We start from the raw sequence: 12,149 nt of genomic DNA, 5'->3' as shown, positions 1-12,149 counted from the left end.
CACAGATGAGATGCAAACTCACAATGAAGGAGAAAATGACATGCAGACTCCCCGCGTCTCTTGCACATGCATGCAACACCACTCTACAATACAGATATTTCCAACGAAGATTATCCATTGTAAGAATCTCTTACCTCTGGCAGCTGTCCACCTGAAAAAAACTATTTTGGTGGAAACCTTCACACGCCAAATACTTTTCCACAGAAATAAATGTGAAGGACCATTAGAAATATCTTCACCTTCAAGTCAACTCATTATGCATCTACTTCTAATTTGTAATATTTTCTTGCTTATCATTAGGTGTAAAAGACAAGAGAATCCTCTAGCCAATTTCTGTAATGAGTTGACTACATACGAAAATAGAACCCTAAGCTCTGGGATATGGCTCAATTGGCATGCAAAAATATAATGGAATATCACATCCAAAATTATAATATACCAGTAGCATTCAAAGATTTCATATATGGACTCTAGTGGAAAAAAACCATTCAGGTAACAAGCGTTTTTTTGGGGGGGGTGGGGGGAGAATTGATTCTTGAAGCAGCTATCATGTTTGACAACAAAGTTGTGAAATGTGGAGAGAATCACATAGAAGCTCACAATCATTAACCTTCCTACTCTATTATAAGCACCTGAGCATCCTCCCGTATTCGTAGGTTCTGCCCTGTAGGATCAAGCAAGTCATTGATAACCTGTAAAGAAAGGTAACAGTAAAAAAAAACAATAAGTAAAAATCGTGAAAACACAAAACCATTTTCTCCATTAATGTTGAGACTTGAGACTTCAAACTTCATAATGATGAGCTTTGACTATAATTGATCTATTCAATAAAAATTCTACAGCCAATAGATATTTTACAAACTAAACATTCTAGCAGAGTAAAATTGACGAAATTGATAAATTGCTGATTCTCCCAAAAGCTTAAATTTTTAAGACAGTCAGTAATTTAAAATGGTATTAGAACCAGAATGTCCTCAGTTTGATCATTGTCTCCACTCTACCTCCCACTAAAAATGTTTAAAAAATTCTCACATGTTGGGCCCCACTTATTAAGGGGGGGAGTTTGGGCCCACACGTCAAGGGGAGTGTTAGAATTATGATTAAGTGATTAAATTCGTCATATCCTAATATCTTAAGATTTTGGACAATCTGTAATTTAACAGATATCATTATTAATTATGTAAAAAAAATTATTGGCAAGTTACACACGCACTCAGTAGGTCTTGAACCCAAACTCCAATTTGCACTCATATCAACAACAAAGCTCCAAATAAAGAACTATTTCTTTCCTTGAAGGGGCTATAAGACTTTATGGTCAAGAGATACCTGAGTGCAAGAATTTTCGATATCTTGGATCAATAATCCATAAAATGAGTGTAGTTAAAATGAGAACTTTAGATAGATAAGGGAAAATATATGGAAAGGTAGGATTTGAAATGAGAAAATTCCTTTAAAAATAAGGGTGGCCCCTATTGATAAAAAGATGAGGGAGAGTAACTTTAGATGGTTTGTTCATGTTTAAAGGACAACGATTAATGCACCAGTGAGAAAGAGTGAGTTGCTTCAAGTTGAGGGAACAAAAAAAGGTAAAGGAAGACCAAAAATATCATTAATAGAAGTAAAAGGATATATCAATTAAGAAAGTAATAAAAGAATGACTTTGGATAGAATAAAATGGCAGAAAAGAATACATATAGACACCCTAAGTAGTCTGTTGAGGATCCATAACCGATCCTAAAATTTTAAGTCTAAGGCTAGGTGGTTGTTGTAATCAATGATTTTTTTTTTTTTTGATAAGTAATAAAGATATACATTCAAGAACACTACCTTATGCAGAAAAACATAAGGCAGAGTGAAAAGTACAAAGGGAAAGAAAAAAGAAAGGAAAAGATACTAATTACACAGGAGAGAGCTAAGGAACAAAGGGAGAGAATCACTAGAGGTGAGTCCCCAAGTCCTAGACCAGTCAAACAGAGAGCCACTGAAAAAAGCCAATAGTTGGTCATCCAAACTTTCCCTGTCCTCAAACGTCCTCCTATTTCGCTCCCTCCAAAGACACCACATCAAGCATAATGGAGCTAAATTCCAAATGCTAGACACATGCTTTCCAGGCCAATTCCACCAACCAAATAGAGTATTCGCAACCAATCTTGGCAAGACCAAAGAAATCCCAAAAGATCTAAATACCAAACTCCACAACTGATAAGCCTTACCACAATGAAGTAACAAATGATCCACCGTCTCCCCATTACAAAGGCACATGATACACCAATCAATAAAAAGCATCGCTTTACCCCTCAAATTGTCACCTATAAGGATTCTATCCCATACAACAGTCCACACAAAGAAGGAAACACGCCAATAAACCTCATTTAATGCATTAAAGGACCAAAATATGACCCTAAAGCCATTTCAGGATTGAAGTAGCAAAAAAAAAAAATTTTTTTTTTTTTGACAGGTAATAGAGATTTATATTCAGAAATACCACCTTATGCAGAAAAACATAAGGCAAGGAGAAAAATACAAAGAGTGTAAAGGGAAAGAAAGGAAAAAAAACTAAGTACACAAGAGAGAGCTAAGGAACATAGGGAGAGAATCACTAGAGGTGAGTCTCCAAGCCCTAGACCAGTCAAACAAAGTGCCACTAAAAGCGGCTAAAAGCTGGTCATCTAAACTATCCATGTCCTCAAACGTCCTCCTATTTCGCTCCCTCCAAAGACATCACATCAAGCATAAAGGGGCTAAATTCCAAATGCTAGACAAATGCTTTCTAGGCCAGTTCCACCAACCAAATAGAGTATCCGCAACTGATCTTGGCAAAAACCAAGAAAACCCAAAAGATCTAAACACCAAACTCCACAACCGATAAGCCTTTCCACAATGTAATAATAAATGATCCATCGCCTCCCCATTACTGCAACACATGATACACCGGTCGACAAAATCCCATCTACCCCTCAAATTATCACCTGTAAGGATCCTATCCCATACAGCAGTCCACACAAAGAAGGAAACACGCCGAGGAGCCTCAACCTTCCAAACACCTTTCCAAGGGAAAATAATGGGCAAGTGACTTCTCAACTTATTGTAGAACGATCGAATATCAAAGTCCCCATTCTTTGTCAACTTCCATCGTATATGATCTCCGTTTTCAATGGGAAGTAGATTTGAGCCCAAGGTACGGAGAAAATCCCTGTTGTAATCAATGATGACAAATGTTTATACTATATGCAGAAGAATGATGCAGTTATGCATAAGAAGTTTTAATGCAGAGTCACAAAACCACTCTTGCTACTTGCAACCATCGTACATGCTTGGTCAAATTTGACTAATTAAGTTGTTTATAAGTTTTGAATGCATAGCCACAGAACCACCCTTGCAACTTACAAGTGTCATACATTCTTGGTCGAATTTGACTAATTAAATGACTCCAATTTCAATTGATCGTCCAGAGTGTATCAAAGCCTAAGAAGCAGACACTTCAAAACCCCTGGTGTGACACGTGTCCATGTCATGCAAGACTTTTGTTGGTATCTTCATAGGAAATCTACAAGTCATCCAGTCAATCTTCAGAGTAGGAAAATGCTTCACAATCTCTTAAGCCAAACTCCACTACTTGGGCAACTCCAATTCCTAGGGAATAATACCATCGCCTTATGTCTTTGTAGACTCATTCCGCTACATCTTCTACTGCTACTCTAGTTCAGACGGCTACTCCCATTGTTTGTTTTGACACCTAGGAACCTTGGGTCATTTACTCAAGAGCAACTAATCATATGACTGATACCCTAGGTTAGCTTTCTAATCATGAGAATCCAACTAGTCTTTACTTGATTGGCAATTAGGCATGATGGGGTTGATAAGTCACCAATCTAACAAAGAGAAAGCGGATTTGTTAAACGATCAAATTTACCATCTCCTAATAGCTTAAGTTTTTGGGAGAATCGGTAATTTAACACGATATCAAGCTTTTGGGACAATTGGTAATTTAACACGTGAGGGGGTGTTAAAACTATGTGGTTAAATGATTAAATTTAACACATTCCAATAGCTTAAGTTTTTGGAATAATCGGTAATTTAACATGCATCAAAGCAGGAGGTCCTAAATTCAATCATTGTCTACCATATCACAATCTTGTCTAAGACATGTCCATGTCATGTCCCAATTATTAAATAAAAGTCCTTTTATTCAAACACTCCACAAACATGCAATCAACCGTCTTTGAGGCATGTCCATGTCCAACACAAAGACAACCCATTTTGCCATTCTTAGGCTGCCAAGAGTCCCACTCAACACAGTCGAGTTCTTCCCATTAGGGTTGTTCAGTAAACGATTCGCCCCGACCCTCCGAGCCGCCACCAAACCGCTTGCACCACTACCTAGGCCAGCCAACAAAGCCACTGCTAGTGATCGAAGAAGTCTGGTCGCTTTGACGCCAATTCAGTGAGCTCATCAGTAATGGTTCATGGATTCCCACATCCACCAAACCGACCAACCTATACATGTATATTATTAGATTTCTATCTCTCTACCCTCTCATTTTCATTTTTGGATACAAAACTCTCAACTCTCTTAGTGGCATTTTTGGATTCAAAATTCTCAACTCAGTGGCGACTGGTGAGTCCAACAATCTAGGTGTTAAGAACCCACAAAAAAACCCTAACCTTTATCACTACCCTAGGTGCCAAATCTCTTTGTCAAAGCTCAACCAATGGTTCATCTCTCTACCATTGCCTAACCAAGTGCCAATTCTTTCTCCCTCTCGTTGTAATCGAAGCAAATCTGATGTGGGTTTTGGTGTATAGATCTAGGGTTTTGTTTTAAAAAACTTAGATTTTGGAGTTTAGATCTTGGATTTTTGGGTTGAGATCTTCGATATGTGGATTTAGATCTTAGATTTTTGGGTTTAGAATTTAGATCTCTCTCTCTCTCTCTCTCTCTTGGCAGAAGCCAATGCAACCGACTTCCGATCCAATGAAAACTGCCACCAATGTTGCCGGAGAACCGACCTTAGGCGGTCTTCAACAGTGCCGGTGAGTGAGGGGGGAAACCGACCACTATGGTTCAGTGAAAAAAAAGGCCAATAACCCGCCCCGCACCGGCTAATGAACACCCCTACTTCCAACCACAAGGGAGTTGGTACAATCTAACAAAGAGAAAGCAGATCTATGGCCAAGAGCGGCTGATGGGTCAGGTAATGGTGCCAATGCGAAATAGAGGGGAGAGAGAGAGAAAACACTAAAGTGCACGGCACATATGGACTAAGTGAGAGAGATAAACATGCTTGAAGTTTTTAGTCAATCAATTTTTTTTTTCTTTTTTTGTCAACTGCATCATGATCATGTCTAAGACATGTCCATGTCATGTCCCAATTATTAAATCAAAGTTCTGTTTTTCTGAACACTCCACAAACATGTAAGCAGCCGGGTCTAAGGCATGTTCATGTCCAACAAGAAGACACAACCCATTTTGCCATGTACGTGCTTCTTAGGCTACCAAGGGTCACACTTGACATAGTCAAGTTCTTCCTACCATAGGGGAGTTTCTGCGGACACAAGATATAGGACCCCAATTACGGAATCCTATAAGTATAGACATAAAAAGAAGATGGCCCAACTTGTAGCCTTATGGATGGAGCTTACTATTAATTTGTCCTAAAGACCTAAGCCCAAAAACTTAATGTTTGGGATTTATTTGTGTAATTGGTTGTTTTCTTCTCCCATTTGATTTAGGAGTTCAAATCTTTTCCTACTAGGGTAGTAAAGTTATTTTCTATTCCTACTAGGATAATAAGTTTGGTAATCTGTTCAAGGAACAAAGGGTTAAATTTTGTTACACAGTTAGATTGATTAATAACAATTCTCATGGAATTTTTCCAATAGCTTTGTGGTGACTCCAGCCAACCTAAAGTGCTGATTCCCAGGTTATATATCTTTTTATTTTATGTTCTTTCAATTTTGTTGTTACATCCATTTTGGTTTTGTCTTGAGTCAATGTGTTAGGTTAAATTGACTAACCTTAAAAAATATATTTTTCAAGATTATCAATGGCATATGATTACCAACTATTGATTAATTAAGGCTCAATTACCCATGATATAAATAAAGGAACATAATTCCTTGTGCCATATTCCCTTAAGAAGAATGAACAGCATCTTCAACATGATAGATAAAGGATCTGTTTAGATACAACTTATTTTGCTGAAAACTGAAAACAATAAAAAAAATAATAAAAAATTTATTGTTCACTCTTTTTTTACTGTTCATATGTCTTGGTGCATTGTTCATGTCCCATGAACAGTGCACCAGGCGCTAGTCTTAAAAAAAAAAAAAAAAAAAAAAGGAAAGAAACGTAGATGCGGACGTGGGAAGCGCAAAACGCGCTTCCCAAACGCACCCAAAATATGTCATAAAAATGTTTGACTTCTTCTTTCATTTGTCAATTAAAATCCTCAACTTTGAAGGTTCTACAGCACTTGAATCTCTCCCAATGAAGAATCTTTACAAACATAGCTATGAGAACATTCAAAAAGTCATAAGATTCTTATTAAATGGGAGATAAGGCTGACCTCATTGTAAATTTCGAGATACGAGACTCGGAGAAGAAACTCACGTCCAGGTGTCTGAAATATAATGATCAGGGTTTTTTTTAGAAGCAAATAGATAATATCATTTCATATTAACCTTACTACAAACTAAGGTATTACCTCTTGTATAATTCCGAAGACATCCTTCACTGCCAATGGAATAATTCCAGGTGACTTTTGCTCCCCCTAAATACAAAAAGAAATGTACAAGTTTGTACTTTATACTTGCAAGCACTGAGAAATAGTAAAACTTTAAATTATATTTGAATGATCTTGAACTAATTAGATTAGAGATTTAAACTATTTTCAATCACACATCATCCAGACACATATGCCTAAACAAAATTGGAAGAAGTATTTGTACAAAGAACAAAACTCCTATCACAAAGATCAAGGGAACTCATTTCTACTTTTATTAATAATTTTCAAGATCATGATCTTTGCTTTATATTGAGGGACTATTTAGGTGCACTAAAGTAAGGGTGCATCTTGAAAAGTCTTGAGGAAGAATAACCTGTAGTGCTACCTAAATGATTGCAGTCAGACAATACTAATTAATTTATCAAAGAAACTTTTTAATTTTACCTTTGTCAAGTATACTTTATCAAATTTCTTGCAATCACCAATGGATCATGCTTGTTACTTAGGGCAATATAGAATTTGATGGAAATTCTCTTCTTTTTTTTAATAAATAAGGATTTGATGGAAAGTAAACCAGTTTGTAGGAAAACGGTTGTCCAACTAAGCAAGCTACGCAAAACATGGAAACACTGACTTCATATGTGAGTGGATATCAATATGTCAATCTAAGGGCAACCATAGTTTGCAGGACATACAATCAAGAAACATCTGGCTCTCACGAAGCTCATGAAAACAGGCCAATGAACATGTTGAGGCCAGACACTACAGATGAGAGACACTCAATAACTTACATGCATAGTGTGAGTCTTGCCACTACTAGTAACACCATAGGCAAACACTGTACCTGTGTAAAAAGAGCGCAATTATCAGCCAACCACCGAGTACATCATGAAACATACAAAATTTTCAAAGTAAACTCATTTAATTCTTAAAATATGAAACAAAATGTTACTGTGATTCAATATAACCCAACCTACAATATTGCATTGGCTTAAAATCATAACTCTTTCTAAGTAAGTTAGGCAATGCTGGGACCAAAATCTAGTTCCCCAACAATGATAATTGATCCCTATTTCTGCAAAAACGTCCGATATTAAATAAATGGGTCCTGCCAGCCACTAGCTCAAAGGAGAAACAACTCTGATATTTAGCAGCAAAAAAAAAAAAAATCACGTAGAAAATCTAATGCTGTGCATATTTAACATATAGAAGCTGTAGTTCTATATGTATCCAATTCCAGGTAATGATAACTTTCCAAAGGCATACATAACAGACTTCACAGTACATTCTTTTAAATTCAATGATGTCAAGTACTTACCGTTAATCCCTTGCATTACACCACTAACAACTTGCTGAGCAGCAACATCGTAAACATGGCGTGTTGTTGTTGCTGGACCAAACACCCTATCTGCAGCACGCAGAAAATAAATTTCCAAAAAATGAATATAGGAAACCACTAACTAACTCTAAGCACTTTTAAAATAAGCAAAGCAATATATAGCAAACCTTACAAAACAAGTTTTCTTAGAAATATGGCATTTACCAAATAATACACTCTTCTTCTTCTCTTTTTGGATATTTATAACCAATGCAGCATATAACTTGAAAACAGACACGTAGTTCCAACACTCATAAGGCAAGAACAAGTCCAATGCAACATACATACATACATATGTGCACGCGCGCGCGCACGCGCGTATGGTCACTGAACTTTGGGTCAGGTTCTATTTTAGGCCTAAAAAATCATAGAAGTGGGGTGTTTTGCATGAGCTGATGCAAATGCACATATTGTAATAACAAAGGGTCGTGTGATTTTGTTGAATTTTGCCACATAAGCAAGAATTATAACAGTAAAGCTACCAAAAGGCTAATTTGGTGCCTTTATGATTTTGTGAGGACTAAATTGAACTTTTCAAATTTCAAAGGTTCGTTTGGGTAGTGCGGCTGCATTCGCGTTTTAGGCGTTTTTTTTAAGTCCAGCGCGTTATGCACTATTCATTGGCCATTTTAGGTTAATGAACAGTACTGAACAGTATCAAACAGTTAAAAAAATTTATTGTTTTCAGCCTGTATCCAAACGCAGACTAAACTTATAACCCAAATTTTAAGTACCAAAATATGTTTGTGCCTATTTACACTTTTCAAACTTAGACATTAATTAGAGAGACAAATTGACAGAGAAAAAATGAATGGTTATTTATGGTACTGACCAAAACCATAAGTAATGGAAGAATTGTACTCGTTCCGCACTGTATAATCCCCATCTGCGTACCAAGCTATCTCGTCCCCTTTGTTAATCTCCCTAGCACTGTTCAGAACCAAAAATTCACAAAACTAAGCTCCCTGGCTGTCACCTAGCAACTCGGTAACAGACCAATCAAGAGAAAATAAGAAGGTTGCAGTAATGTAAACTACCTGAGGGGTCGAAACCTGACTGTAACGGTGACATTCTCCTTGGACTTGTTTACATCGATGGGGCGTTCAAGTGTGGGAGTGGGCGGGCTCGGACTCGGGTTCGGACTAGCCGAGGCCGCCGGAGAAACCGAGAGCTTGGAAGGCGGCCGAGACGAGGTGGAGGAGGAGGGAGTGACGGGCCGTGCTGCGGTGGGCTTAGTATAAGGAGGCGGTGGCGCCGGGGATTTCCGGGAGCGGAAGGGGGAGATGGAGGAGGTGGATCTCTGGGACCTGGTGGTGGAGCTAGACGCGGCGGACATTGGAACTGTAGAGAGAGAGAGAGAGAGAGAGTGAGGGAGTATAAGAAAGGAGAGAAGAGAAGAGAAAAGTCACATGCCGGCCAAGGAAATGCAGCTTGGGACAGTGATGAAGGCTGGCAGGCAGGCAGCAGCAGCTAACTATTGACTAGTGGCTCCCTCCAAAACCAATGCGAGCGGCCTCTAATTTATTTACTATTGGTGCTTTGAATTTTGTCTCCTCTCTCTCTCTCCACTCTAGTTTTGCTTCTTTTTTTGTTTTTTTCAGTTGGGGTGGAATGTCGAATATGACCATGCCTTTCTCTTTTTTTCTTTTGTTTTTCTGGTTGGAATTTGAAATTTTGGGTCCCACATTTTGTGTACAGACCTTCTTTTTTCCTTTTTTAAGCTAGCAAGAATAGTTTACAAATATAGTTGCAATTAAAAAATAAAATTTAAAAGTTTAAAAATAAACCAAATAAAGCTGAGGGTTCTATTTCGATGAAAATTTAATTATAAAATTGGTTATAACTTAATGATATAAATATATAATCTTAGGTAATAAATAAACATTATTACATATTTTAAAAATCTAACTATTAAATTATATGTTATTTATACTCTTAATACACATGTCAAATGTCAATCAAATATTATTTACTATACGATTTATAAATTTGTATTTTATGCATAATTTTAAGTTACGCAAACTTGTAATTTAAACAATTTATTGATGATATAGTTATTGATCTTTAATTTTCTAGAATTTTTGCAAGTATTGAGAATTTTAGAAGAAGATGTAATCCAATGGTGGATTTGTCAAAATTTACATCTAATAAAAATATATTGAATAAGGTTGTAGCCCAAGACTACAACCAATTTTGTAACAAAAATTTGTCCTTCTAGTCCAACCAATAGCTCTTCGTATTTCCAAGATACATGTGCAAAACTCAAATATCCTCTCTCTAGCTCCCTCACTTATCAAATTATTGAATAAATTAAGAAAAAAGCTTAACGAGAATTGAACACTTAACAAGTCATTTGTAACTCTTCTTCCTTAGTAAAATGTAACTCTTTTAGCTTAACAAGGGGTTGGAATTTGTTCGATTAGACGTTATTAAATTTTAGGCCAATACATAATGAAATGAGATATCAAGACTCTCCTTACAAAGTTGGTGTTTTGAACAATTTCAATAAAATAAATAATAAATAATGATTGGTGTTTTGAACCATTTTATTATGCCAACTTTGGTAACACCTTGAAATTGATATACTTAATATTTATTAGGAAATGTCTCCGATAAGACCAATTTGTACAGGTTACCAAAGTAGGCATAGACAAATTGTTTGAACCTGAGTTGTAACCCTATATTTGCTTTTTGTAACCTCTATTGCCTTATTCAAAGCATAATATACATAAACATTATCTTCATACTCTTACTAGCTCAATGTTCCTGCTATAGATCATCTTTATTAGACCAACAAAGTTCAAAGTGGCCATTAATGTGATCAGAGGTTTACTAAATATATGTTTTTATCATAATCTAGATTTGGTCAAATTTGTCAAGTACCAATCCCTTCAGTTTGGTGTGGGTTTTTATTTGATAGGTAAAATCTCAACTTTTGTGGTGTATTTAATTAATCTAATTCAAACCAATACCTACAGTGTGTTCGGAAATTTGGAAATATATGAGAGTATAGACTATAAGCATCTCTAACAATTTCTTACTTTTCTCACCCAAAATGAAGAGAAAAAAAATCAATTTTCTATTTTAACGACCTTTTTTTTTTAAATATACTTTCAAAAAAAAAAACTGTATTATTTTCTCTATTTCATTAAAATTATATTGTTTACTTATTTAATTCTCTCTCTCTCTCTCAATATATTACCCACCTACCTTTTTTCTCAAAATTTATCCACTTGATCTATTAACCTACTTATTTTCCCCCAAAATCACCCAATCACACACAAAACCCAAATCTTAGAAATGCTAATAACAACCTAGCACATTATTTAGACCCCCAAATCAAATTTTACGGCTTAATCGCTTTTTAATCATAAAATAGCAATTACTCCAAACATAAGTGATTAACCAAATTTCATATTGCATGCATATGTAAACACAAACTAAAACATAAACAAAGCAATATGAAAAAAGTGGAATAAAGAATGAAAATCACATGATAACATCAAGACATGTTATTGAAAAGGAGACTAGAGCCCCTATTGGAAAACCTCTTCGCCGACACCACACCATTTAAAAACTTCAACTAGTATGAATAGTTGCAGTAAGTGGATGACTATAAACCCTCAAAGTCTATATCCTCTTAAGTATTCGAGACATCCAAGTTCTAGATAGCAATCAATTTCGTCTAGTCCTTTCTTCAATTAGTTTCTAGAATCACCAAGTTAAGTCATCAATGGTAAGCCACCAATTTTCTCGGATTTGTAGATTATGCTCCAAATGTTTTTATGCCATTTGAAAAGCTCACAACACTTTTTTTTTTTTTTTTTTTTGGGTAGAAAAGCTCACAACGCTTTATTTTTAGTGATGGAGGTAAATGTTACAAATTTATTTCAAGGATATATCAATGATGAGACAAATGGAGAAGAGAGAACGTGAGAGTTTTCTTTGAGGCCATGTGTGAGTGTTTGTTTATATGAATAAGATGGCTCAATGTGCAAAAAAAATTGTCTAAAATTATGTCTTTATGCAAGTTGCGAGCTAGG

At 36.0% G+C, this 12,149-nt stretch overlaps 1 protein-coding gene across 3 annotated transcripts in view; it reads right to left on the bottom strand.

The window, feature by feature from the left end:
- LOC115962176 (kinesin-like protein KIN-7C, mitochondrial) overlaps positions 1 to 9,646 on the bottom strand; it is a 35,738-nt gene extending 26,092 nt beyond the window's left edge. For 2 of the 3 annotated variants that reach the window (XM_031081065.1, XM_031081061.1), the window contains exons 1-7: positions 9,144 to 9,646; positions 8,939 to 9,036; positions 8,047 to 8,136; positions 7,520 to 7,572; positions 6,708 to 6,773; positions 6,570 to 6,623; positions 633 to 692 (exon numbers count right to left, since the gene is read on the bottom strand). In XM_031081065.1, coding sequence (XP_030936925.1) covers positions 633 to 692; positions 6,570 to 6,623; positions 6,708 to 6,773; positions 7,520 to 7,572; positions 8,047 to 8,136; positions 8,939 to 9,036; positions 9,144 to 9,442 — 720 coding nt within the window. In that variant the 5' untranslated portion in view covers positions 9,443 to 9,646. The remainder of the gene's footprint in view (positions 1 to 632; positions 693 to 6,569; positions 6,624 to 6,707; positions 6,774 to 7,519; positions 7,573 to 8,046; positions 8,137 to 8,938; positions 9,037 to 9,143) is intronic. The other variant, XM_031081062.1, reaches the window with a different exon arrangement.
- Between the last annotated feature and the right edge of the window lie 2,503 nt (positions 9,647 to 12,149).

Source organism: Quercus lobata, chromosome 9 (assembly GCF_001633185.2).
Source record: "Quercus lobata isolate SW786 chromosome 9, ValleyOak3.0 Primary Assembly, whole genome shotgun sequence".
NCBI classification, from domain to species: domain Eukaryota; kingdom Viridiplantae; phylum Streptophyta; class Magnoliopsida; order Fagales; family Fagaceae; genus Quercus; species Quercus lobata.
The sequence above is the reverse complement of the archived record's forward strand: the minus strand, read 5'-3'. Positions and strand labels throughout refer to the sequence as shown.